General features: G+C 41.4%; 1 protein-coding gene across 6 annotated transcripts in view; it reads right to left on the bottom strand.

Annotated features, from left to right (window-relative positions):
* The window catches only part of LOC109927168 (TRAF3-interacting JNK-activating modulator), a 46,042-nt gene extending 23,678 nt beyond the window's left edge, over positions 1–22,364 (bottom strand). For 2 of the 6 annotated variants that reach the window (XM_020527094.2, XM_020527096.2), the window contains exons 1-7: positions 20,752–22,353; positions 11,278–11,431; positions 7,712–7,784; positions 7,064–7,088; positions 3,214–3,243; positions 2,493–2,588; positions 16–87 (exon numbers count right to left, since the gene is read on the bottom strand). In XM_020527094.2, coding sequence (XP_020382683.1) covers positions 16–87; positions 2,493–2,588; positions 3,214–3,243; positions 7,064–7,088; positions 7,712–7,784; positions 11,278–11,431; positions 20,752–21,159 — 858 coding nt within the window. In that variant the 5' untranslated portion in view covers positions 21,160–22,353. Of the gene's footprint in view, positions 1–15; positions 88–2,492; positions 2,589–3,213; positions 3,244–7,063; positions 7,089–7,711; positions 7,785–11,277; positions 11,432–20,751 lie in introns of all 6 variants that reach the window. The other 4 variants (XM_048611881.1, XM_048611880.1, XM_048611883.1 and 1 more) reach the window with 4 other exon arrangements.
* Between the last annotated feature and the right edge of the window lie 2,132 nt (positions 22,365–24,496).

Here is a 24,496-nt window from a genome sequence, read left to right on the forward strand (position 1 = left end):
TTTTCTTTCTGTTACCTGTGTCCAGGTGTGTAACTGATTTTCAAGTGACTGCAATTTGCAACGCATTGAGTCATCGTCCAATTGTACCTAAAAAGGCAGAAATAAAATTTAATCCATAGCAAATAGCAAAGAGAAGAGTCCAAATGATGCTGGGCTACAACATGTTAATCATTAGGAAATTCATCTCATCTTTAGCCAGGTCATGTCTGTTTATTTCATTGACATTACAATGTCATTTCAACTCCTGCATTTGTGAAGCTGATAATGGGGCCAACTCAAATGCTGCAAGAGCTCCAAAAAAGGTCAAGGTAAATATGAGTGAACAACTTGCAATCCTTCTATTCCTCCTGTTGCTCACTGCTTGCCCCACCCCTACTCCCAACCCAGTCAAAGGATGCCTTGGGTCATTTTAAGTTATTAAAACTTGTGTTTGTATCACCTTTCATAAATTACCATATAGCTGCCCGATTTCTCAGTTAAGACACATGTGTGAGAGAATGTTAAAAAAAGACTATGGGAAGACAGAGAGATAAAATCTAAATCAGAAAATACCAACTAGCTTTTTTTTTAAACTATCTCCTTGTATTATGACAAATCAACACACCATAGTCTAAGACTGAACTGAGCACAGAAAGAGTATTCAATGTTATTGCAACATCAAATATTGCCATCAAACATTGTGAGGACATTAAAATTAATTAGATATTTTATTTAAAATGCCAGAGAGGAGCCTTGTTTCTAGTGGTAGCCTCCTACAGAGCGGATGGAGGCTATTCAGCCCATCAAGTCTGCACTGACCCTCTGAAGAGCATATGAGCCAGAACCAAGTTATTTTCTGGTAACAATCTGTTTGGGGGTCAAGTCCCATCCCAGCATTTGATGGTCACGGAAGGTGGTGATTGTCAACCTGTAAATCTTTCCATCATTCCTTTGTCAGACAATAAGAATGAGAGTTTCCTGGTGAGGTATCCTTGACACAGAGTGGAATCCTTCATGGTATGGCTCTGGCACCACGTTAACAACCTATTCCAGGAAACACAGATCATGAAGGGGGACGAAAGCATGTTGTTTGTTTGCCTTACACAAACTTCTACAAGAACGAAAGGAATGAGAGCAGGAGTAGACTGCATGGCCTATCAAGGCTGTTCTTCAACACAATAATGGCTGAATTTGATCTCCAGCACCATTTTCCCTTCTGGTCCATATATTCCACACTTAACACGAGATACCAAAATTCTGCTTATCCCAGTCTTTTGTACTCAATGATGAAATCCACAACCTTCCAGGATAGAGAATTTCAAAGATTCATAACTCTTTGCGTGAAATAAGTTCTCCTCATCTCAATCCTAAATGATTAGCCATACTGATCACTCCCATGTTTTAAATTCCCTAACAAGCAGAGACAATTGTTCAACCTCAACCCTGTCAAACTCCTTTAGAATTTTTTATTTTCTAACAAGACTATCTCCAATTCCTTTAAATTTCAGAGAATAGAGGCGGTATCTCACCAAAGGACAAATAAAACATATTTTTGCAGTGGCATAATTGTACAGCAACTTATTCTCTTAGTGTGGTTGATCTAAATAAATAAATACAAATACACCGGCCTTATGAATAAAAGTGGAGAATTTTGCACATTAAAATAATTACAGCTCAAACTGAAATACTAAAATAATTACAGAAATACTGCTTTGTGCTAGGACCTGCATTAAAGCCAACATAGTATTTTCCTGCCAAATTGAATCCAGCCTTCTGTCTGGTGGAACCTCCATTTTAGGAAATTTGTTTAGCTAGAAGTATATTTTCCTCGGATGGTGATGGCTAGCACGAGGGGACATAGCTTTAAATTGAGGGGTGATAGATATAGGACAGATGTCAGAGGTAGGTTCTTTACTCAGAGAGTAGTAAGGGCGTGGAATGCCCTGCCTGCAAAAATAGTAGACTCGCCCACTTTAAGGGCATTTAAATGGTCATTGGATAAACATATGGATGATAATGGAATAGTTTAGGTTAGATGGGCTTCAGATTGGTTTCACAGGTCAGCGCAACATCAAGGGCCGAAGGGCCTGTACTGCGCTGTTATGTTCTATGTTCTATGTTCTATGTTCTATGTTCAAGCAAAAAAAAGCTTATTGACATAACTTGCACCAACATAGTCTCTTCAAGACATAATTAATGATGATCAGTTTACAATCTACTTATAATTAAAAGAATACTGGTCACACCATACTAGTCTGGACGTATATCACCATTCTTTCATTGTGGTTGGGTCAAAATTCTGTAAATGCCTACCATCTACAAGCCTCGTAATAACAAGGACTCCAGCAGTTCAAGAAAGTCAACTAGCATTTCTCAGAGAAACTAGGGACAGACAGAAAATGACAGTTTTATAAACATTTGTAAGGCCTCTTGAGTAAATATCCAACAAAGTATAAGATTTTGTTTTAAATAACCTGTAGTAATCGACAATAGATCACCCGCTCTGTCCCTACCTTCCATGATTTTTCTGCTGCCTGCAAAACTGTTGCAAGAAGCTGTTGAAGAATAGTGAGCTTCTGTTTAAGCATTAGCTCACGATGCAGAGCTTCCTATAAAAGAAATATACATTCAGTGTTCATCAAACTTTAACAATCTGATAAACTCACATTCTTGTTTGTGCTTTAAAACTCCATTAAATAATTAAACCTTCAGATTTTGGATTACAGTAGTATAAAACCAAATGTACTCATCTACTTTTCTTACTCCTTCACAGGATGTGGGCAAAGCTGGCCAGGCCAGCATTAATAGCCCATCCTTAATTGCCCAGAACGTCTAGAATTACATCTGGAACAGACCAGGTAAGGATGGCAGTCTTCTTCCCTAAAGGACATTAGTGAACCAGGTGGGTTTTTCTGACAATTGACAATGGATTCAGGATCATCATTAGACTCTTAATTCCAGATTTTTTTAAATTGAATGCATCGCAGGGTTCGAATGCAGATCACCAGAACATTACCTGCGGATTTATAGCCTATCAATAATATCACAAAGTCATTGCCTCCCCTTCCAGAATGCATAAACTCACATTCCCTGACTGGGAATCGGACCTGGACCATGACGGTAAAAGCACCAAATCCTAACTACTAGGCCACTTTGGTGAATTAGAAGTGTACATTTTTATGAGATTCTAAATTGTCAATACTGTCTTCAGAAAAAGGTCTTGTGAGATATTACCTTTAGGTATTCAGACAGCTGCTGGATCTCCTACAAAACATAAATTACAGATAAAATCAATTTAAAGAACCAAAATTTGGTGTGAATGAACAAATGGTATTCAACACACTAACCTTCTTCTACATTAATCTTAATCGCTCCACTTAAATGCTTCTTGACTGACCAGAGATATTAGCTCCACTGTCCTATTCTACCAAACGCTATCTGCTAGATTAAATATTAAGTACCATTTGTGAGGTAACAATGAAATACTCTGGATGTTGGAAAGCTAAAATAACAGAAAGTGCTAGAAATATTCAGCAGAGCTGACAGCATCTGCATCAGGAAAATCAGAAGAGTTAACTGGAACTTCTTCAGCTCTGATAAAGAGTTACATTCAATTCAAACCATTATCATTTGTGACATATCTCCTGACATCGATTTAAAGCTTGCTTTTTTTTTATCAGGTGTTGCATATCACAATGACCTACAATGATGCTTGCAACATTTCTACTCCACTGAGTATCTTAAATATCTAACCCAATCATCTCCTTTCAAGACTGAGAGCTCAAGTCTTTGTAATTTCCCTTCATATTTAATTAGGAATAAGAAATTAACGTTATCTTCTCTTTGTACCTTGTTTAGGCCTTGGATATATGCATTGTACACTGATGACTAGAACCCAATTTCAGTTTGGGTTCCACCAGGGCCAGTCAGCTCAACATTATTACAGTCTTGGTCCAAACAAAGACAAATTTCAGCATTGATGAAGGAATGATTGTCCAAAGACAGCAGTTGACTTTGTGTAGTATCAAGGAGCCCTAGAAAATTTGAACTCAGTGAGAATTGGAGAAGAGCTCTCTACTGATTGGAGTTATTCTTAGCAAAGAGGTAATTGTGGTTCAAAAACAGAAATTGCTGGACAAACTCAGCAGGTCTAGCAGCATCTGCATGGAGAAAACAGAGCTAATGATAACTATTTCAGAGATACTAGGAACTGCAGATGCTGGAGAATCTGAGATAACAAGGTGTAGAGCTGGATGAACACAGCAGGCCAAGCAGCATCAGAGGAGCAGGAAGGCTGACGTTTCGGGCCTAGACTCTTCTTCAGAAATGGGGGAGGGGTTGGGGGTTCTGAAATAAATAGGAAGAGAGGGGGAGGCGGATAGAAGATGGATAGAGGAGAAGATAGGTGGAGAGGAGACAGACAGGTCAAAGAGGAGGGGATGGAGCCAGTAAAGGTGAGTGTAGGTGGGGAGTTAGGGAGGAGATAGGTCAGTCCAGGGAGGACGGACAGGTCAAGGGGGTGGGATGAGGTTAGTAGGTAGGAGATGGAGGTGGGGCTTGGGGTGGGAGCAGGGGATAGGTGGGAGGAAGGACAGGTTAGGGAGGCAGGGATGAGCTGGGCTGGTTTTGGGATGCGGTAGGGGGAGGGGAGATTTTGAAGCTTGTGAAGTCCACATTGATACCATTGGGCTGCAGTGTTCCCAAGCGGAATATGAGTTGCTGTTCCTGCAACCTTCGGGTGGCATCGTTGTGGCACTGCAGGAGGCCCAGGATGGACATGTCGTCTGAGGAATGGGAGGGGGAGTTGCAATGGTTCGTGACTGGGAGGTGCAGTTGTTTAGTGCGAACCGAGCATAGGTGGTCTGCAAAGCGGTGTTCATCCAGCTGCTGTTTGGTAGTACTATAACCTGCAAAGTTCTAACTCCATGTCACACACATCCTGAATTCAAACCACAGCAAAACCTTTTGTGCCCGCTTGGAGCTTTTAGAAGGACAGCTGGGGGAACTAAATTGGGTGGAAGGTAAAAATTCAGTTTCCCGATGGTGGATTGAAAGCTTTCCAATTAAGTTCTTGGAAACTTACAGGCAGATTGTTGCCCTTCATATTCAGGAACCTCTTTTGCATTCATTAGCATGTAATGGATACTTATTAATATTCCAGTCCCCTGGAATTATGTTCACAGTGCAGTCTTCCCTGCGTCAAAATCCTGGAATTACCTCCCTAACACCATTGTGGGTCTACCTACAGCATAGGGACTGCAGTGGTCAAGAAAGCAGCACACCACCACCTTCTCAAGGGCATCTAGAGGTGGCCAACAAATGCTGGCCAGCCAGCGACGCCCACACCCCACAAGTAAATAAATAAAAAACAAGTGTGTTCACAAACCCAACTGTATTTATGAGGCACGGACCTGGCAGGGTAGGCATCTTCCTCTGAACTCCAGTGAGTACAAACTTTATCCAATATTTTGGCTTCTTCATAACCAGAGATTTACAATGTAAGGGGTGAAGTCTCTCCATTTCACTCAGCTCCTGATAAGTCTCAGAGCTATGCAGTCTTACTTTTGTAGTTTTCATATTGCTTATAGTGTACGAGGTAAATGTTGACCAAGCCCTCTTCCCAAGCAAGGCAGCCACACTGGCTGATGTCAGTAAATCTCACAGGCGTGGGCTAGTGGGGCTCAAATAAAATGGGATCTAAAAGGAAAAGGGCTATACTGAAAAGGTGGCTCAGGAGGAAAAGGTTCACTGAAAAATAGACTGGTCTGGGAATGGAATTGAAAAGTTCCATGGTTGCTGGGGACACGGAAGGAACCTGGGTATGGAGGGAACAAACTGGGAGGGTCACAGTGATAGAGGCAATACAGGACAAAGAGTGAGAGCTACATATTAAGGATGGAAAACACAATCAAGTAATTAGATATGATGGGCAGGGAGAATGGGTAGGTCAAGGTATTAGGGTAATTGTGGGCATAAACTAAAAGAACACAGGGGAAGGTAAATGATCTGCATGAGATTGGAATCGGGGGAAAGAGCAGGCATATGAAAGGAAATAGTGAAAAGGATGATAGTTACAGGGGAGATCAAAGAAGGGCAGCAATGTGGGGCAAAAATGAATTCAGAAGGGGGCAGATACAGGGAGAATGACTCACATAAGTTTACAACCATCATCTTTCTCTGAGTGCCTTTGATTCTCGCCATAGGTGACAAACTGGTCACATGGTTATTGACTGTCAGACGCCCCAGATGGTGATAGGCCCAATCACCCAGGTTAATTATTAATTAGCCACTTATGGGCCTAAATTGGCAGCGGGGTGGAAGATCGTGCGTAGGCTTTACTGCACAGAATTTAATTCTGGTGGAGGTAATAGGGCAAGGGGTTTCTCGTGTACCACCATCCCAGCTAATTACATGCTCTTGTCATCTCCAGGTTTGCCACCAGAGAGAGCAGACAATTCTGCTAAATGTTTCAGATCCATGGTCTTCCACCAATCATGATGGGTCATCAACCTGAAATATTTACTGTTCTGTCATTTACAAATGCTGCCAGATCAGCTGAGTGTGTTCCAGCATATTCTATTCACTGGGTAATCTGCTTGCTTTGTTAATTGTTACTAATTGATTCAGCCTAGTCAATATATAATCTACTTCTATTTTAAATCTTTTTACAGCCTGTCTCCAAACTAGTTATATATTGTGATCACTATTTTGTTTAAATCACCCTTTTCAGAGATATTGTTACACACCTCTGGAGCAAGTGGGACTTGATACTGGGCCTCCTGGCTGAAAGGTAGGGACACTACCACTGTACTAGAAGAGCCCAAAATGCTTTCCATTTTCTACCCCAGTGTGTAATTGAGATCAAGGCTATGAATATTGATATCAGGTAGTTGTTGCTTGACTTGTTACAAAATGATCATTCAGTTTCATAGTAAGTAAGACGTTCTTAATGTCCCACTGCGATTATTGCTAATGTTGCTGCTCATTGTTTGTTATCAGTGATGGCCAAATAAGTTTTACTGCATTGTGAAAGATCTGAAACATAGTGCACCCCTGCAAGACCACTGATGTATTTTTACTTTACCTTATCGAGAACAGCCACGCCGGATCTATAAATGAAAAATTGAAAAAGATATTAGAGACATTCACCAGCAATAGCCTGTTTCTTCTCTGTAAATGTTATATGCACCCATATTATATTTAAGGATACATGTGGGACCTATGTGTCAATGATAGTTTTCCTTCAGTATGTACTCCATACAGTGTTTTACATTAGGATAGCTTATGGGGGAGGGAGCAAAAGGTTTAGCAAAAATGAACACCTTTGCTCACATTGCTCTTTCCCTCTTGTATAGTAGTTTGAGTTCACTTTGATAACTTTGCAGGAAGCAGGAAAAGATTTCAAAAGAATTGGCAAATTAATAAATACTCAGTCAGAAGTCACATGACACCAGGTTATAGTCCTGCAGATTTATTTGAAATCACAAGCTTTCAGAGCGTAGCCCCTTCAGCAGGTGAAGCCATGTGATGAAGGAGCAGTGCTCTGAAACCTTGTGATTTCAATAAACCTGTTGGACTATAACCTGGTGTTGTGTGACTTCTGATTTTGTCCACCCCAGTCCGACACCAGCACTTCTACATAATAAATACTAAACAATGCATAAGAGAGTTGTATACTGGTTAGAGTCAACCTTCAAAGGAACAGCGTGAGTGATGCTAGGTCTGCACATACTCTGTTTGTTGGCTTGCTTCTTTCCTGATGAGTTCACCAATTTCACCGGGAATACCTGAAGGCATCTGTGTGGCTGATCCAACAGAAATGAGAAATTTTAGTTACATAGTACAGTGACAGGTAAAACTCCCCAGAGCAACCAGTGTTATTAACATTGATTAGAGACAGAAAAAAACTGCAGATGCTGGAATCCAAGGTAAACACACAGGAGGCAGCATCTGGAGGAAATGAGCAGTCAACATTTTGGGTATAACCCTTCTTGAGGACTGGATGTTGGGGTAGGGGGAGCTGCAGATAAAGAGAGGGGAAGGGGTGGAGATGGAATGGTGGTGATAGATAGACACTGCTGGTAGGTATGACCTGATTGGTCGATGGGAGGGATGAATCTGATTGGTGGCTGGAAGGGAGGGTCAGAAAGTGGAATGGAAGGGAGGAGGTGGGGCTGGAAGGGAAGGCGGGAGATGGGTAGCAAGGTTATCTGAAATTGGAGAACTCAATGTTGAGTCCTCTGGACTCTAGGGTGCCCAGCCGGAAGGTAAGGTGTTATTCTTCAGATTTGTGTTCCGAGTTGCTGCAACACTGGAGGGGGTAGAGGACAGACATGTTGGAGGGGGAAGTTGGGCAGGGAGTTGAAATGGGCAGTGATCAGGAGGTTAGGTTGGCGGTTACAGGCTAGGCAGAGATGCTCGGTGAAATGGTCACCTAGTCTTTGTTTGGCCTCACGGACATAGAGAAGACCACATCGGGAGCACTGGATGTGATAGACTAGGTTGGAGGACATGCAGGTGAAGCTCTGTCTCATTTGGAAGTGCTGTTTAGGGCCCTGGATGGAGGTGAGGGAGGTGGTGTGTGGGCAGATGTTGCATCTTTTATGGTTACAGGGGAAGGTACTGGGTGGGTTGGAGTGGTTAATGGGGAGTGTGGCGTGAACTAAGGAGTAGCGAAGGGAATGGTCCTTGCAGAAGGCAGAGAGGGGTGGGGAGTAGATGTTCCAGGCGGTGGTGTCTAATTGGAGTTGGTGGAAGTATTTGAGGATGATACATTGGATGCAGAGGCTGGTGGGGTGGAAAGTGAGGACAAGGGGTCCTTATCCTTATTATGTTTTGTGGGGGATGGTGGTTAAGAGCTGTGGAGAGGGGAATGGAGGAGGCGTGGTGGAGGGCTGTCTGGAAGACAGAAGGGGGAAAAGACCATTGTTTGAAAAAGACAGACATTCAGGATGCTTCCTCACTTTGCATCTCACCAGCCTCCACATCCAACATATCATCCTCAAACACTTCTGCCAACTCCTGCTCCTCTGATGCTGCTTGGCCTGCTGTGTTCATCCAGCTGTACACCGTGTTATCTCAGATTCTCCAGCATCTGCAGTTCCTACTATCTCTGAACCAATTAGACACCACCACCCAGAACATCTTCTACTCCCCACAGCTCTCTGCCTTCCGCAAGGACCATTCCCTTCGCCACACTCCCCACCAACTATTCCAACCCTTCCCCTGAAACGTTAAAAGATGCAACACCTGCCCACACACCACCTCCCTCACCTCCATTCAAGACCCTAAACAGTCCTTCCAAGTAAGACAGAGCTTCACCTGCATCGCCTCCAACCTGGTCTTATTGCATCTGGTTCTCCCGATGTGGTCTTCTCTATATTGGTGAGATCAAACGTAGACTATGTGACCATTTCACTGAGCATCTCCAACTGGCCTATAACGGTCAACCTAACATCCTGCCCGTTTCAACTGCCTGTCCCACTCCCTCTCCGACATGTCTGTCCTCTACCTCCACTAATGTCACAGTGACTCAGATTGCAAATTTGAAGAACACCACTGTATCTTCTGCCTGGGCAATCTACAGCCTGGAGGACTCAACATTGAGTTCTCCAATGTCAAATAACCTTGCCATCCATCCCCCACCTTCCCTTCCAGCCCCACCTCCTCCCTTCCATTCCACCTTCTGACCCTTCCAGCCACCAACTAGATTCATTCTTCCCATCGACCAATCAGGTCATACCTATCAGCAGTGTCCACCTGTCACCACCATTCCGGCTCCACCCCTTCCCCTCTCTTTATCTGCATCTCCCCCTACCCCCACATCCAGTCCTGAAGAAGGGTAATACCTGAAACATTGACTGCTCCTTTCCTCCAGATGCTGCCTGGCCTGCTTTGTTCTTCCAGCCTCCTATTTGTCTACTTTGTTAACATTAACTTGTTTCTATAACAAAGTGTGACATTTGCCTCTTTTACAATAATACATTAGTAAGTAGACATTGGGCGGAATCTTCTGCTTGGTGGTGGCATGCTTTGAGGAGGGAAAGGCATTTGTTTAGGCAGGACAGTGGCCTTACCTCACTCTCTCTGCTTATGTGCACCAGATTTAAGTTCGGGCCTACTGGACCCAACTCCAATTGAGGTACTTAAGTCGCCTATTAATGACCACTTAAGGCCCTCATCCTGCCTCTACTAGGGTTAACCTACCTGTAGGTGGGCTTGTTGCCATGCAACAGGAACTAAAACTGTGCAATTGTCTTGTCATGTAGTGAGCGTGAGGTCAAGTGTGCAAAGGCACTCAGTGCCCGATCCAAGGCCAAGTCATTGGGAAGGGGATCCCACTGAGAGACAGATCTCTGCCTTTGCTGCTGAACTCCCCACATTCCTCTGCCTGGGACTCATGACCTGTCAATGCCCCACACCCTGTGGCCTGGGCTGGTCTGCAATCTTGGGTCTCCAGTACCCATCCTCTGGCAGCAGCCAGAGTTTACCCAGTGACTTTGCTGAGCACAAGAGCTGCCAGTTTCTGATGGGTCAGCAGCTCTCGATACAGGACTTTATCCCTGGGGTCTTGGTTCAGTGGCCTCCCAACTGCCTGATTGACTTGTGGCTTGGCGGGTTTCAAGAAACTATGAACCTGCTCTTCAAGGTCTCTTTGTTCAGCAAAACTCCTGAGGACCTTACAGTTAAGTGTATAAGTCCTGCCCTGATTTGCCTTTCCAAAATGCAGCGCCTCACATTTATCTAAGTTAAACTCCATCTGTCACTCTTTCGCCTATTGGCCCATCTGATCAAGTTAACATTGTACTCTGAGGTAACCTTCTTTGCTGTCCACTACACCTCTAATTTTGGTGTCATCTGCAAACTTACTAACCATACCTCCTATGTTCACATCCAAATCATTTATATAAATGATGAAAAGCAGTGGACCCATGACCACAACCCTGGTCACAGGCCTCCAGACTGAAAAGCAACCCTCCACCACCACCTTCTTTGACCTTCGAGCTAGTTCTGCATCCATATGGCTAGTTCTCCCTGTATTCCATGTGATCTAACCTTGCTAACCAGTCTACCATGAGGAACCTTGTCAAAAGCCTTACTGAAATCCACATAGGTCACACCCACTGGTCTACCCTCATCAATCTTCTTTTACTTCAAAAAACTCAATTAAGTTAGTGAGACACAATTTCCTATGTACAAAGCCATGTTGACTATCCCTAATCAGTCCTTGCCTTTCGAAATACATGTAAATCCTATTTAGCTTTTGCCTTACTACTCTACTTAGGTGTAAACTCCCACCTTTGTCCCTTTTTGAAATTCTTTTGATGGTTGAGTCATCGTGTTGCAGTGGTACTCTGGTGCAGAAACGGAAATTTGAATCCTTTGCTCCCCAGTGAGTGGGTTCTTTAGTTAACGGGGTGCCATTGCTGCACAATATGAACTGTGGAGATGTCTGTAAACAGGAAAGGAGAACTCATTTAAAAATTCCAGTTAGCAACAACTCTCAGGAGGAGATCATCACAGGATGGGGACAATTCCTTCACATATATCAAAATTAAAAATCCTACTTCTCTGCAAATGTGAGCATTAAACATTATATATAACAACAAGGGCTTTTACTGAAACCATACCAATGATTGAAGAGATTTTTAAATGCAGCTGAGTAGAAAATTAGTCTTGTTTTTCACTGAGGAAGTGACATTCTGATTTCTAATTTCTGGTTTCTTGATACAAATCTGCATGTTTCTGTATAATTGGCCCATGGGCAGCCTAATTAATCTTCCAATTGGTAAAAGAATTCCAGTTTAATTTACCAGATAGTAAGGAATGATAAATGTCACTGATGTTGAATATTATAAGGTACTCAATGTTAACATTTTAGCAAGTGACTTTCACCTGCCCTGGATGGGATTTTCAAGTCGAGACTTTTGAAAGTTTCCTGTTTGCAAATATGTATCGGAAAAGAAAATCGTAGGGTGATATGTCGTTTTTAAAAAGTGATTCATCTTCAGATTAAAAACAACAATGTCAAAACTCCCACAGGGCAGTGAAATTTTGTGAAATGTCTGCATTTTCTGCATTGTAGAAATAGATTTACAGATATAAGTCACCGCATCAAATGTCGAACAAGTCAATGTGAAATAGTCTGCTCACCCTAATGGGGAGTCCTCTTGACTTTTTAACAATTCAGTCCCTACTTCACTGCATTGAGAGCTGAGTGGATACAACTTACAAATACTGGCTGCAGTGGAAGCTGTCAGTGGTAAATTATTGTTTCAATTTGTACTGAAGTATATTGATTCATAGACTGGACGTGTCTGGTATGGCAAAGCAAACACACTCACTTCAAGTTGACTGATTATAGCGTGAACTTTGCTGTCAATACTTTTGAGGCAATTGCCTGAAATTTCCTCAATTCTATTCACACTAACATTTACGCCAATGCCTATGGCAATCTTGTCAATGGAACTTACACCCAAATTCCATATTTAGCATATTTGTCTACTTTGGAAATTGAAAAAAATTAAACAAATGAGATCCAGGACCATTAGAGGCAGTAGTGAGCAGGCTGCTTTCTTCTACCAACGTTGCCTCACCCTCAGAGACCATTGGCTGTTTTCCTCCTTCTTTACTATTATTATGCAGACGGTATCTCCAGCTGCATAGTCCTTCCGAACATATCCCTAACAGCATTATGGATCAACTCACAACAGGTGGACTGGAAAGGTTCAAGAAGGCAGTTCACCACCATCTTCTCAAGGGCAGCTAGGAACAGGCAATAAAAAAGCTGGAACAAAAACAAAGTTGTTGGAAAAGCTCAGCAGGTCTGGCAGCATCTGTGAAGGAGAAAACAGGACGTTTCGGGTCCGGTGACCCTTCCTCAGAGCTGCCCACATCCTACAAATGAATTAAAAAAACACACACAGATACTGAATGCATGGGTCAGCTTGTAGTAAAGATTTGCGTTGATTTATGAAGAAAATCTTTTTGTCAAGCTCCAGAAATTTGTATTTCTCTCATATCAGATGACTTAGAATTTGCTATGCCAACATTTTGATTATTATTCTGCTATGGTGTGGCATTGGCAAAAATTAAGGAACCTGGTAACCGCTGTTCTTTTGCACTAGAGATACATGAATGAGCAGCAGAGGATTCTACAGACCTAACACAGAAGTGACACTAAGCTTTAGAAAAAGTTATTTTATAGGATGGGCTGAAGGACTAAAAGTTAATGATGATATTCAACAGCTGCATGAGAAGATAGATTGTATAGGATGGGCTGAATGGCTAAAACTCTTGATGATATTTGACAAGCTGCATAACCTTCAATGAATCCCGTGAACATTCTTTTATGAGCCAAAGATGACGCCTGCGGCGTGTTTTCCCATCCTGTTTTTTTCTGTACCAGCCAGCAGTTTTGTCTTTCTGTATCTGCTTTCTTTGTGCTGGCTCTTTTGTCGGACTATATAAGAGGAGAGAGAGAGAGTTTCAATCCAAAGCGCAGGACTTTGTCTCAGCTCGGAATCGTGAATGGTGCCAAGAACGAACCTAAGCCTCCAGATCAGCCATTGATCAAGGGACTCCGACAGGCAGGAGGGCGTGAGACTTGTTACTTTTTCTAGAAGGACATGAGACTTGTTTCTTTTTCCTTTTCTCTTCCATTTATTATTACCACTATATTCATTTATTATTATTAAATAAACATTCATATTTAAGCAAATTGCTGTGGTTGAGCCCTCTCTTAATTATATTTACTCAAATCTGAAAAGAACTGCTTGAAGACACGCTATGATCCAAGGCATTTTTGGCGACAAGGATGGGATTCAGGAAAATGTGTAAGAGAAGGGAAAGACATCTCCGGCCTTCTGTATTCCAGGATGGAATGCAGCAGACTCTGGATTTGGGTCTGTAGCTAGCTTGTTAGCAAAGTTAGGAACCCCGTAAGGATGCAGGACGGTTATAACCAGAGAACAAGAGATAACTAGAGACAGATTTCTACACTGTGCAAGTGCACTGAACCTTATAGAAGTTTTACCTTATTGTGGTCTGGTTTGAATGCACCTTTGTTTGTTCGTTGCTAAATGTTATCTTGTACAATTTGTGTCTTTTGTTCCCTGGAGCTCGAGTTCTGGGGATACTTTGATGTTTTAGTTTGCATTTTGGGAATATCTGGTGATTTGAAAGTTTGTTGTGTGTATGTATCTGTGTGAAGCATGTATGGTTAATGTAATATCCTTTTAACAAATCATCAGCGGTTGTATAAAGCAAAAATCTGTGATGAGTTATTGATATAGAATTTGTGTCTTAAAGCATGGAAAAAATTCATTTCTTCAAATTAATCATAGGTGATTAAAATTAACTGGGAAAAAATAAAGCCAAAAAGAATCTCGGATAGATTTTAGTCCCAGAAATGACCATGTTTGGAGTTTCATTTTCTGGCCAGAGTGAACTTCCAAATACTGTTTTAACATGAGTGAATCTTTAATTCCGAATGATAAGATTGGATCATTATTAACATCCAAGTTATAAGGAAATTAGCATGCTGAAACTGCAATTGCCTTTGTGCAAGGAATTTAGGAAAGACTTTTCCTTCCTTTAAGGAGGAGAGACAGATGATATAATTACATGCAGGAGATTACCCCCAACTCTCTTTTTGAATCCATAGTAGATTAACACTAATTAACCCATTCTGCTTGACATGGAATGGATGGAGCTTGTTTGTTTTGTTTTAGATATTGAAGACACTGAAGGCTGAACCCATTTGCATAATTTCAACATCGCAACACCGTGATGAATGAGACACCCACAACCCATCAAGCCATTCATCAGTGACACATTTCAGTGTTGGGGAAGTACAGTGGAAATATTAATTGTAGTGAGTGTCAGGAATCTCAAAACCACTGAGCCTGGGTACACTTAAGCACATCATGACAAAAACTATAAAGACTCATATTCCCTGGTATTCTAAAACATTTAAATGGGATGGTTACCTAAAAATTTAAAGGGATTCTGGGAAATGATAAAATGCATGCACACAGTCTCAATGGTTCAATACATAAAAATGGTTAGTGACTTTAAGGGAGTAAACAGAACATTGAAGGTGGACAAATTTACATAGAGATATATCAAATATCTGGAATGAATTATGAAGTAATTTTAAAAAAGTGGGTCATCTTAGATAAAGAACAGACAAAGTATGTTGTGCCTGAATCAAACATAAATGTTTGACTTCTGTTTTAAAATATAATAAGACTATGTTCCATGGACGAGAAGTCTCTACAGTGGTAATAGTTAAGTTGCAAAATTGGATGAAATGAAGTAATTAAGGGTGGAGACTGGTGGCAGAAGACAAAAAAAAATTAGAGCAATGGGTTGAAAGCAGCAATTCAGCTTAAAATGTTACAGTAGTGAAAAGGAGGTTTAGATGAAAGCATGAAACTGATAGCTTTCTCTTGGTGATATTTATGTCCTTGTCCTTCCTTTAAGAGAACTGATTTGGTGATCAAGCCACTATCTGGGTCATTGGGAACATACTTGGAGAGACAAGTAAACCTTAATAGAATCCCTACAGTGTGGAAGCAGGCCATTCAGCCCATCAAGTCTACACTGACCTGCTGAAGAGCATTCCACCGAGACCCACCCCCATCCCATCCCTGCATTTCCCACCCTCAACACTATGGGCAATTTAGCATGGCCAATCCACCCAACCTGCACATCTTTGGACTGCGGGACAAACCAGCGCACCCAGAGGGGACCCATGTAGACATGAGGTGAATGTGTAAACTCCACAGACAGTTGCCCAAGGGTGGAATTGAACCCAGGTCCCTGACGCTGTGAGGCAGCTGTGCTAACCACTGAGCCACCGTGCTGCTCCAAACATCCAGATCCTTGACTGCCGGCAGTCAACCATGGACCATTTCCTAAACCAAAAAAGAACATTCTGTTCTGAAGAAAAGTCTGCCCTACACCCAAAGTGTCCAATGAGAGCTGCCAGTTCACTCCGAAGTGTAGCATTGGGGTGCACAGCAATATAGTGAGTGGATCAGAGGAGGTTCTAGTCAGGATGCTGCATGTTAGATGCCAATATCCATGCTTGCGGTATATGCGGTTACTGGCCACAGAGCATACCCTGATCTGTTCGTGACTGCTGTTCAAGATGGAGGGCTAGAAGAACAAGTGGAAAGCTGAAGTCACCATGTAACCACTGACTTTCAGGTCAGGAATTGTCACCATCTAGTTTCAATCTGGTGTGTGGGAGAATGGGAAACTACGTATAAATGAGGTGAGGTGAATTAATAACTAATGTTATTGCACACAAATAAGCCTCACTCGCCAATCATGCACCAAATGCATAAAGGTGGATAAATCCCCAGAATCTGATCAGGTGTACCCTAGAACTCTGTGGAAAGCTAGGGAAGTGATTGCAGGGCACCTTGCTGAGACAGTCGTATCACCGATTACCACAGGAGAGGTGCCAAAAGACTGGAGGTTGGCTAACGTGGTGTCACTATTTAAAAAAGGTGGTGAGGAAAAGCCAGGGAACTGCAGACTAGTGAGCTTGACATCGGTGGTGGGCAGGTTGTTGAAGGGAATCCTGAGGGACAGGATTTACATGTATTTGGACAGACAAGGACTGAATAGGGAAGTTCAACATGTCTTTGTGCGTGGGAAATCGTGTCTCACTAACTTGATTGAGTTTTTTGAAGAAGTAACGAAGAGGATTGATGAGGGCAGAGCAGTGAACATGATCTATATGGACTTCAGTAAGGCTTTCAACAAGGGTCCTCATGGTAGACCGGTTAGCAAGGTTAGATCATTTGGAATACAGGGAGAATTGCCTCCCTAACGGCATTGTGGGTCAACCTACAGCAGGTGAACTGCAGTGGTTCAAGAAGGCAACTCACTGCCACCTTCTCAAGGGCAACTAGGGATGGGCAAGAAATGCTGGCCAGCCAGTGATGCCCACGTCCCACAAAAATGAATAGAAAAGAAAGAACTAGACATTTGGATACAGAACTGGCTTGAAGGCACAAGACCGAGGGTAGTGGTGGAGGGTTACTTTTCAGACTGGAGGCCTGTGACTGGTGGTGTGCCATTAGGATCACTGCTGGGTGCACTGCTTTTCTTAATTGATATAAATGATTTGGATGTGAGCACAGGAGGTATGGCTAGTCAGTTTGCAGATGACACCAAAATTGGAGGTGTAGTGGACAGTGGAAAAGGTTATCTCAGAGTACAATAGGACCTTGATTAGATGGGCAGGTGGGCTAAGGAGTGGTAAATGGAGTGTAATTTAGATAAGTGTGAGGTGCTGCATTTTGGAAAGGCAAATCAGGGCAGGACTTGCACTTAATTATAAGGTCCTCGGGAGTGTGGCTGAACAAAGAGACCTTGGGAGTGCAGGTTCATAGTTCCTTGAAAGTGGAGTCGTAGGTCGACAGGATAATGTAGAAGGTGTTTGGTATGCTTGCTTTGATTGGTTAGTTCATTGAGTATAGGAGTTGGGAGGTCATGTTGCAGCTTTATTGGTTAAGTCACTTTTGGAATACTGTGTGCAATTCTGCTCTCTCTGCTTTAGGAGAAATGTTGTGAAACTTGGAAGGGTTCAGAAAAGATTTACAAGGATGTTGCCAGGGTTGGAGGGTTTGAGCTATAGGGAGAGGCTGAATAGGCTGGGGAATGACCTTATAGAGATTTGTAAAATCATGAGGGCATGAATGGGGTGAATAACCGAGGTCTCTTCCCGGGGTGGAGGTATCCAAAAGTGGAGGCTATAGGTTTAAGGTGGGAGGGAAAATATTTGAAAGGGACCTAAAGGGCAACTTTTTCATGCAGAGGGTGATGTGTGTGTGGAATGAGCTGCCAGAGGAAGTGGTAGAGGCTGATACAATTACAACATTTAAAAGGCATCTGGATGGGTTGATGAATAGGAAGGGTTTACAGGGATATCACCAAAATGCTGACAAATGGGACTGGTTTAATTTAGGATATCTGGTCAGCATGGATGAATTGGACCAAAGGGTCTGTTTCTGTGCTGTACATCTTTATGACTCTATGACTAGCTAGATCCAACACATTTTACTCTCAACGTTGAAAAGCTCAATCGTGTCAATCTCACAAAATTATAGCAACTTTCTCGCCAGTGCCCACATCATCCATTTCCCTTCATTTTATTGTGTTTTGTTCCTGCTAATGCTGCTGTGTGTCAAATTTGATGATATTGTTGTCAACATTGGCATTCAACTGTTCCTCAACCTCTAAATGGTTCACCACCTTGGACTAATCTGCAAGGACTATAGTTCAAGATCTTTTTTTGGGGCACTTTTCATACCTTCCTAGATGTTCCTTTGCTTCGTGGCCCAAAAGCACTAATTTACTTGGGTACACCAAGCAGACATCTGTTATGCTGAGTGTCTGCTTCATTGCACTTCTTTTGTATTTCTGGAGCTATCTACATGTTTGGGCAGAAAATATCTGCCTGAAACACTTGAGGCCATTTAAAAATTATGTAAATAATGTGAATTTACTATTAAAGCCTTTGGCTCATATATGAAGACTAACTACTTGGTGACCATCATCACATAGCATTTTCAGTGGAGTGGTGGGGGAGTTTATAGTAGCTGATATAAACATGATTTTTTGAGAAAAGACTCAGTTGCATAAATAATTGCCTGTTCACTTTTGGGCATTCAATAACACTCTCTAGGCAATTACTTTTTTTGCAAAAACAGTATTGGGATAATATTGCAAGGTGCACTCTCCATATAAACCTCATTAACAGTGAGCGCAGGTTAGAAATTTGGCAATGCAATGCTGCAACCCCCTTTGTCTTTTGTTGTTCACAATTAGCCAAGGCATAATGTCAGAAGCTGAGCAAAACAAAACCTACAAATGCCAAGTTAGTTACTGCAATGAGAAAGGAGGTCGTGAGGTCCTGTTGATTTGCTTCTGGTAAACCTGAAGATTAATGGACTGATAATAATCCACATTGTGATTACTCCTACAGTGAAACAGTCAAGCAATTATGTACTATGGTATCATTGTTAATTAAATATGGGTCATAAATTTCATGCTGTATTTAAAGCTGTATCACTAAACAGACCTGTTGAATGAGATTTCCAAACAGAATAATTACACCAATTAAAATTCTCCCAACCTTTAGCCCTTTAAGTTACCAAATCATTATAGTCTAAGGCATCATGCGGCACAATGGCAGTGTCCCAGCCTCAGATCCAGAATCTGAACAGGTTGGTTAAAAAACAAATGTCCATAAAGAAAAGAAAGATTAAAATTCATAATAGTCTATTCTTTGCTTGGAAATTGGACAATTATCCAAAGTAATCAAACATCATTTGCACTGTGCTGGTTCTAGTGGTGTCCGTGACCTTATAAAATGCCCAAAATCGTTCATTATAGTCAGCATTCTGCACAGAGATATTCTTGTTCATTACCATCGGTGGGAGTTAAGGTGGGTAGCGTAAAAAAGTCAAGGCTATTCCTGACAGTTAGCCTGTCATCATAACATTAATGGAAAGCTAAGACAAAAGGATAAAGATTCCTTCAATCATCTTCCAAGATTTGTCTCAATGTTCATTACAATATTTGTGAGTATGGTCAATCAGAGTTTCTAGTCAGGATAATTATACTGATAAGAAAATTGAGAGGCACAGAGATGAGAAAACTGGTATTCATCTCTGAGTCGTGGAATTGATTGAAAGAATTATAATTTTGCCACCATTGACAAGTGCAATGAACTTTGAGAGCCCTGTTCTGAGTTGATACGAGCGCAAAAGAGCTCCAATCACTGGGAATAACTTGACTATCTGAGAGGCCTTAGAGATTGCTGGTTTGAAAACTGAAGTGCCACAAGGTTGGGTTAGAGAGATTGTCAAACTGGTGTGAAGCATCTCACCTTTCCTATATTTGGCCATGCTTGTGACAATGACTGCCAGAGTTTAATTCTTCGTTTGTGTTTGTCAGCCAGAACAGCATCAATGTAGATTTTACAAAATGCAATAGCTATTGTTGTGATCCTCATTTATTAAGAGGATGTTGTGGTTGTTTTTGAGGCCCAATGTTTCATACATAAAAAATAATTATACTTTTGAAGATATTTGCGATCAGATTTTGAAAGCCGTAACACAGCCAACACCACAACTTTAAAAGGCAAACAGTGAAATCACATAGAATCCCTACAATACAGAAGCAGTCTCATTTGGACCATCAAGTTCATGCTGACCCTCCAAACAGCATCCCACCCAAACCTGCACCCCTACAATATCCCCACAACCCTGCATTTCCCATGGATAATCCACCAAACCTATACATCCCTGAACACTATGGGCAATTTAGCATGGCCAATCCACCCAACCTGCACATCCTTGCACTGTGGGAGGAAACCAGAGCACCCAGACATTTGGAGAACGTGCAAATTCCAAAAAGTTGCCCAAAGGTGGGATTGAACCCAAGTCTCTGGTGCTGTGAGGCAGCAGTGCTAACTGCTGAGCTACTATGCTACCTGATAGCACAAAATAAATCATTGGTTGGTGAGAAAGGGCCAAAAAGATATTGGGGAAAATAATTTAGTCCAGTTGATCTAATTAGTCATTATTTTTAAATAATGAGGTAAAATATACTTTGGTTTCAGAATCAATCAATCTCTGTTTGAACGGTTATGCTGAATTTGTACAATATCATCCATCTTTAATTTTTAACAGTTGACGGTTATTGTTATGTTTCGGTTGCCATATCTATTGATGTAGATAGTTTTACCTGACTGACTGCAGCTAAATTCTGTTGTGAAAGCTTCAAACCTCCTTCCGGGACTGGAGCAGAAAGCGTAGCAGAAGTGGCAGCTGTTGTTGCCTTTTCCACTCTGTGGCGGCTTGATTTGGCAGGCTTTTTTTTAATCTCGTCTTCATTGATTGTTAAATTCCTTCGTTTCAGAAACTGCACTTGTCTCGAGTTTTGCTCCACATTCTTCTCCCTTGGAGTACTGCGGCAGGTTGTGGTGTTATTTCGACCGATGAGATTCAGATGGTTCTCATGTCTCCGCTCAAGTTTCTCATCATAGCTTTCGGAAAAAAACCTTCTCTTTTTGGATGAGCCAGATCCCCCTGGGCTTAGACCTCGCTTTGGACTGCCCCCCATCATTCTGAGGCCTGTTATATCACTAGTCATTTCTTCCAATGCTTTAAAACACTTGTAGGACCAAAATGATTAATTTGCTTGCACCCTGGGCAAACGATAATGGCGCCAAAAACACTATACAGCTTTCGCAATTTCTTTTTCTGAGCTCCTTACAGTTTAATTTCGCTCTGATGTTTGCAAAGTGCAACAAAGATGGTAAAACTGGACAAGGAATTTTCAGCCTACTTGAGTTTAAACATTAGCTCCAGTAACAGACTATATATACTCAGGATAAATATTCTGATTGTGTACTGTTTTATAACAGACAAATATACATGAAAAATAACTTAATTCTGAACAACGCGAAAAAGTTTTTGGAACTATTTCTTTCTCCACTTTATGGATTACTGTGCTCTTCTTAATGAATGAAGCACGATTCATTTATCGACTATTTGTGATGCCAATCTTTCTCTGTCTTTCCTGTCAGACTGACAGATTGTTGCTCTCTGTTTACAGTTGCCACTTCCAATGTCCAGGTATTCACTCACTCAGCAAGTAAGAAGTTAACCAGGGACTCACTGCTCACAGTCTCACTTTGTTCGCCATCCATATATAAAACAGATTTGAACTTACTAAGCCAGAGATGGAAAGAGGCACAAAAGCACTGTGAACAGCCAGATAAAATGTTAATCCTTGGGCCCTGCTCACAGCCCTGGAGCCTGCAGGTGCTTCAGCTTTTCATTTTGATTCCTATTAATTCTTTTTCCAGCCAAGTTCTTCAGATGATCAAATCTCACTTCACCTCAGCTGCAAAGTTAGTCAGAGAGTGATACCTATGCCTGGTTTGAGCTGGGGATCAAATTGGGTCCCAGTAAACTAGTCATTTGCTTCCACTGCGCTCACGGTTCTTTGCAATTTAAAACAGGAAATATATCTTTTTTAAATAAACCACCACGCTTCTAACCTTCTTCCTGTCGCTGTCTCTCAAACTCAACTAGAACATGCGGTTTCCTCACCGTTTTGTCAGTTGGATCCCTCTCTTCACTGTTTTACACAAGTTTCTTTTGTTTACTGATATACCTGACAAACACCTTCGCATCGTACTGAGCATTCATTGTCGTCTAAGAGCCAGTGTCTGCCTGAGCACACTCTTAAAGGCCTAACTTTGTTCCTGTAATGTGCTCTGCTCCTTCTTTCTTGTTCTCTCTTCAACTCTGCCCGCCTCGCGACATGCAGTATCTCAACAGCACACTGACAGAGATAACCCAATTGCACAGGATATGGTGCCTTTTAGGCTCTGAGCTCTGACAGATGTTTATCAGTTTTTGGAATGGCGGAGGGGATAGAGTTTGTGAGAAAAATTAAAAATATTTTAAACACTCCCAGAAATCTAAACAAAAACGGCTATTGTCCTTTCTCCTGAACACCACCAAATGTTAGCTGATGCACTGCACCATACCACCTAAAACTGCAAACTGTTCCTGCCACACACTGGTATGTTTTATTTTTAATTTAAGCCTGAAGGGCTGGTCTAGTTTCATATCTTAAAATGTATGACATCTTGTGAAACCGGTTAAAAAAAACTTTTTTTAAAAAAGGATGCCAATTATGTGTGATATCATCCCTTATTAAAGGGGAACTTGTATTTGTAAGTCAGGTCCACTAGGCTGTTGTTACAGCTCATTATTCAGCTCCCATTCAGATTTTACCATATGGACTGCAATTATTAAAAATTGAACCACTTACAGAATATTCTGTTGAGTGCATTTGTTTCTGGTCTCTAAATTGAGTAGGTCAGAGGGGTATATTTATTTGATTCTTTGACTGAATACTCAAAGCAAGCTAACAATATCCCACGACCAACACCTTACAGATGAATCAAATGTTGAAAGGAGGAAGGAAAGACTATGTGGGAAAGAAAATATTTCAAACACACTCTGAAATATTTCAAAAAGAACCACTGTTGTCCTTTTCTTCAGCAATACCACTAAATGTTTTCTGTGACACACTACATTGCAACATCAAACTGCATATTTTTTCCTGCCACACACATTCTATTTTAAACTGGAACCTTAAAATGCCATCTTAAAATGTATATTTATTTTGCCAAAGAATTGTAAGCAATCACAAAATGTTACTTCACATCTTTTTTCCTCTATTTTACAGAAAGATGTCTATACCTATTTTTGACTAAACTATATGAATCCCATGTATAAAAAAGTGTGATTGCTAGTAAACCTACCAGGAATATCATCCTGATATTGGGTAAAATAAAAAATCATATGGATTCTACGCCAGTGTTTGACACAAATGCTCTGACTGCAAAATAGCCAACACCTTTTCAGGGAAAAGGAGCATTGTTTACCTATGAGTTTTACACAGACCATTCATTTAAGTGACAGTGAAGCACTTTAGGGATTAAAACTTTGCTGAATCCATTGTTTTTCGGTGGACACCTATTGTCAAACTTTCAGTAAAATATTATTCTCTCAAATAGTGATGAGGAGGCCTAGGGTTGGTATTAAATTGAAAATAACTGAGGCCGCTATTGTTTACTTCTCCATCCTACACCCACGTCTTGGTGCTGCTGCCTTAAATATTTTCAAATCAAGCCAATGTCATTGAACACCTCTAAAGCAAAAGGTGACTTGTACCTAGGCCTTCTGGCTCAAAAATAGGGACACTACCAGTGTGCCATAGGAGCCCTATAGATGTTACTGTTTCATGCAATTGCAATGGCCCTGAGGGTAATTAAATAAATAAAGCATTTATTCAAAGATTTTGACCAATTACACTCTTAAATTGGCTTTCATAGAATTACTAATGAGGATTCAAAGACTGTTTGAGAATCTTTCCTCCTCTACTTCAAACAATCTCGTTTAAAAATCTATTTAGCGTTAAAATGAATTTCAGTACAAGGAGAAATAGTTACGTCAGTAGAAATCTACAGGCCCAGTCTAATAGACTGGAGACAAACACGTTCCTAAATAGCAGCTGGTGGAACTTAAATTCATTTAAAAAGAAACTGGAATTGTAAAGTTAAGTTCTGTAAAGGTGACTATGGAACTATGATCAATTGTTGTAAAAACCTATTGAGCTCACTAATGTCTTTTGTGGAAGGGAATCTACCATCCTTACCTGGTGTGGCCTGTACATGATTCCAGATCTGCAGCAAAGGGATTGACTCTTAACTGCCCTCTGAAATGGCCTAGCAAGCCAAGCACTTGAAGGATGGATGTTCGGACATATAGAATAGGAGCAAAAGTAGACCATTCGGCCACTTGAACGTTCTGTACAGTTCAATAGCTGATCTGTTTGTATTTGAATTCGACATTCCCATCTACCACAATAACCCTTGATGCCCATGTCTAACAAGAATTTATCTATC

This window comes from Rhincodon typus, chromosome 25 (genome assembly GCF_021869965.1).
Source record: "Rhincodon typus isolate 14 chromosome 25, sRhiTyp1.1, whole genome shotgun sequence".
NCBI lineage: Eukaryota > Metazoa > Chordata > Chondrichthyes > Orectolobiformes > Rhincodontidae > Rhincodon > Rhincodon typus.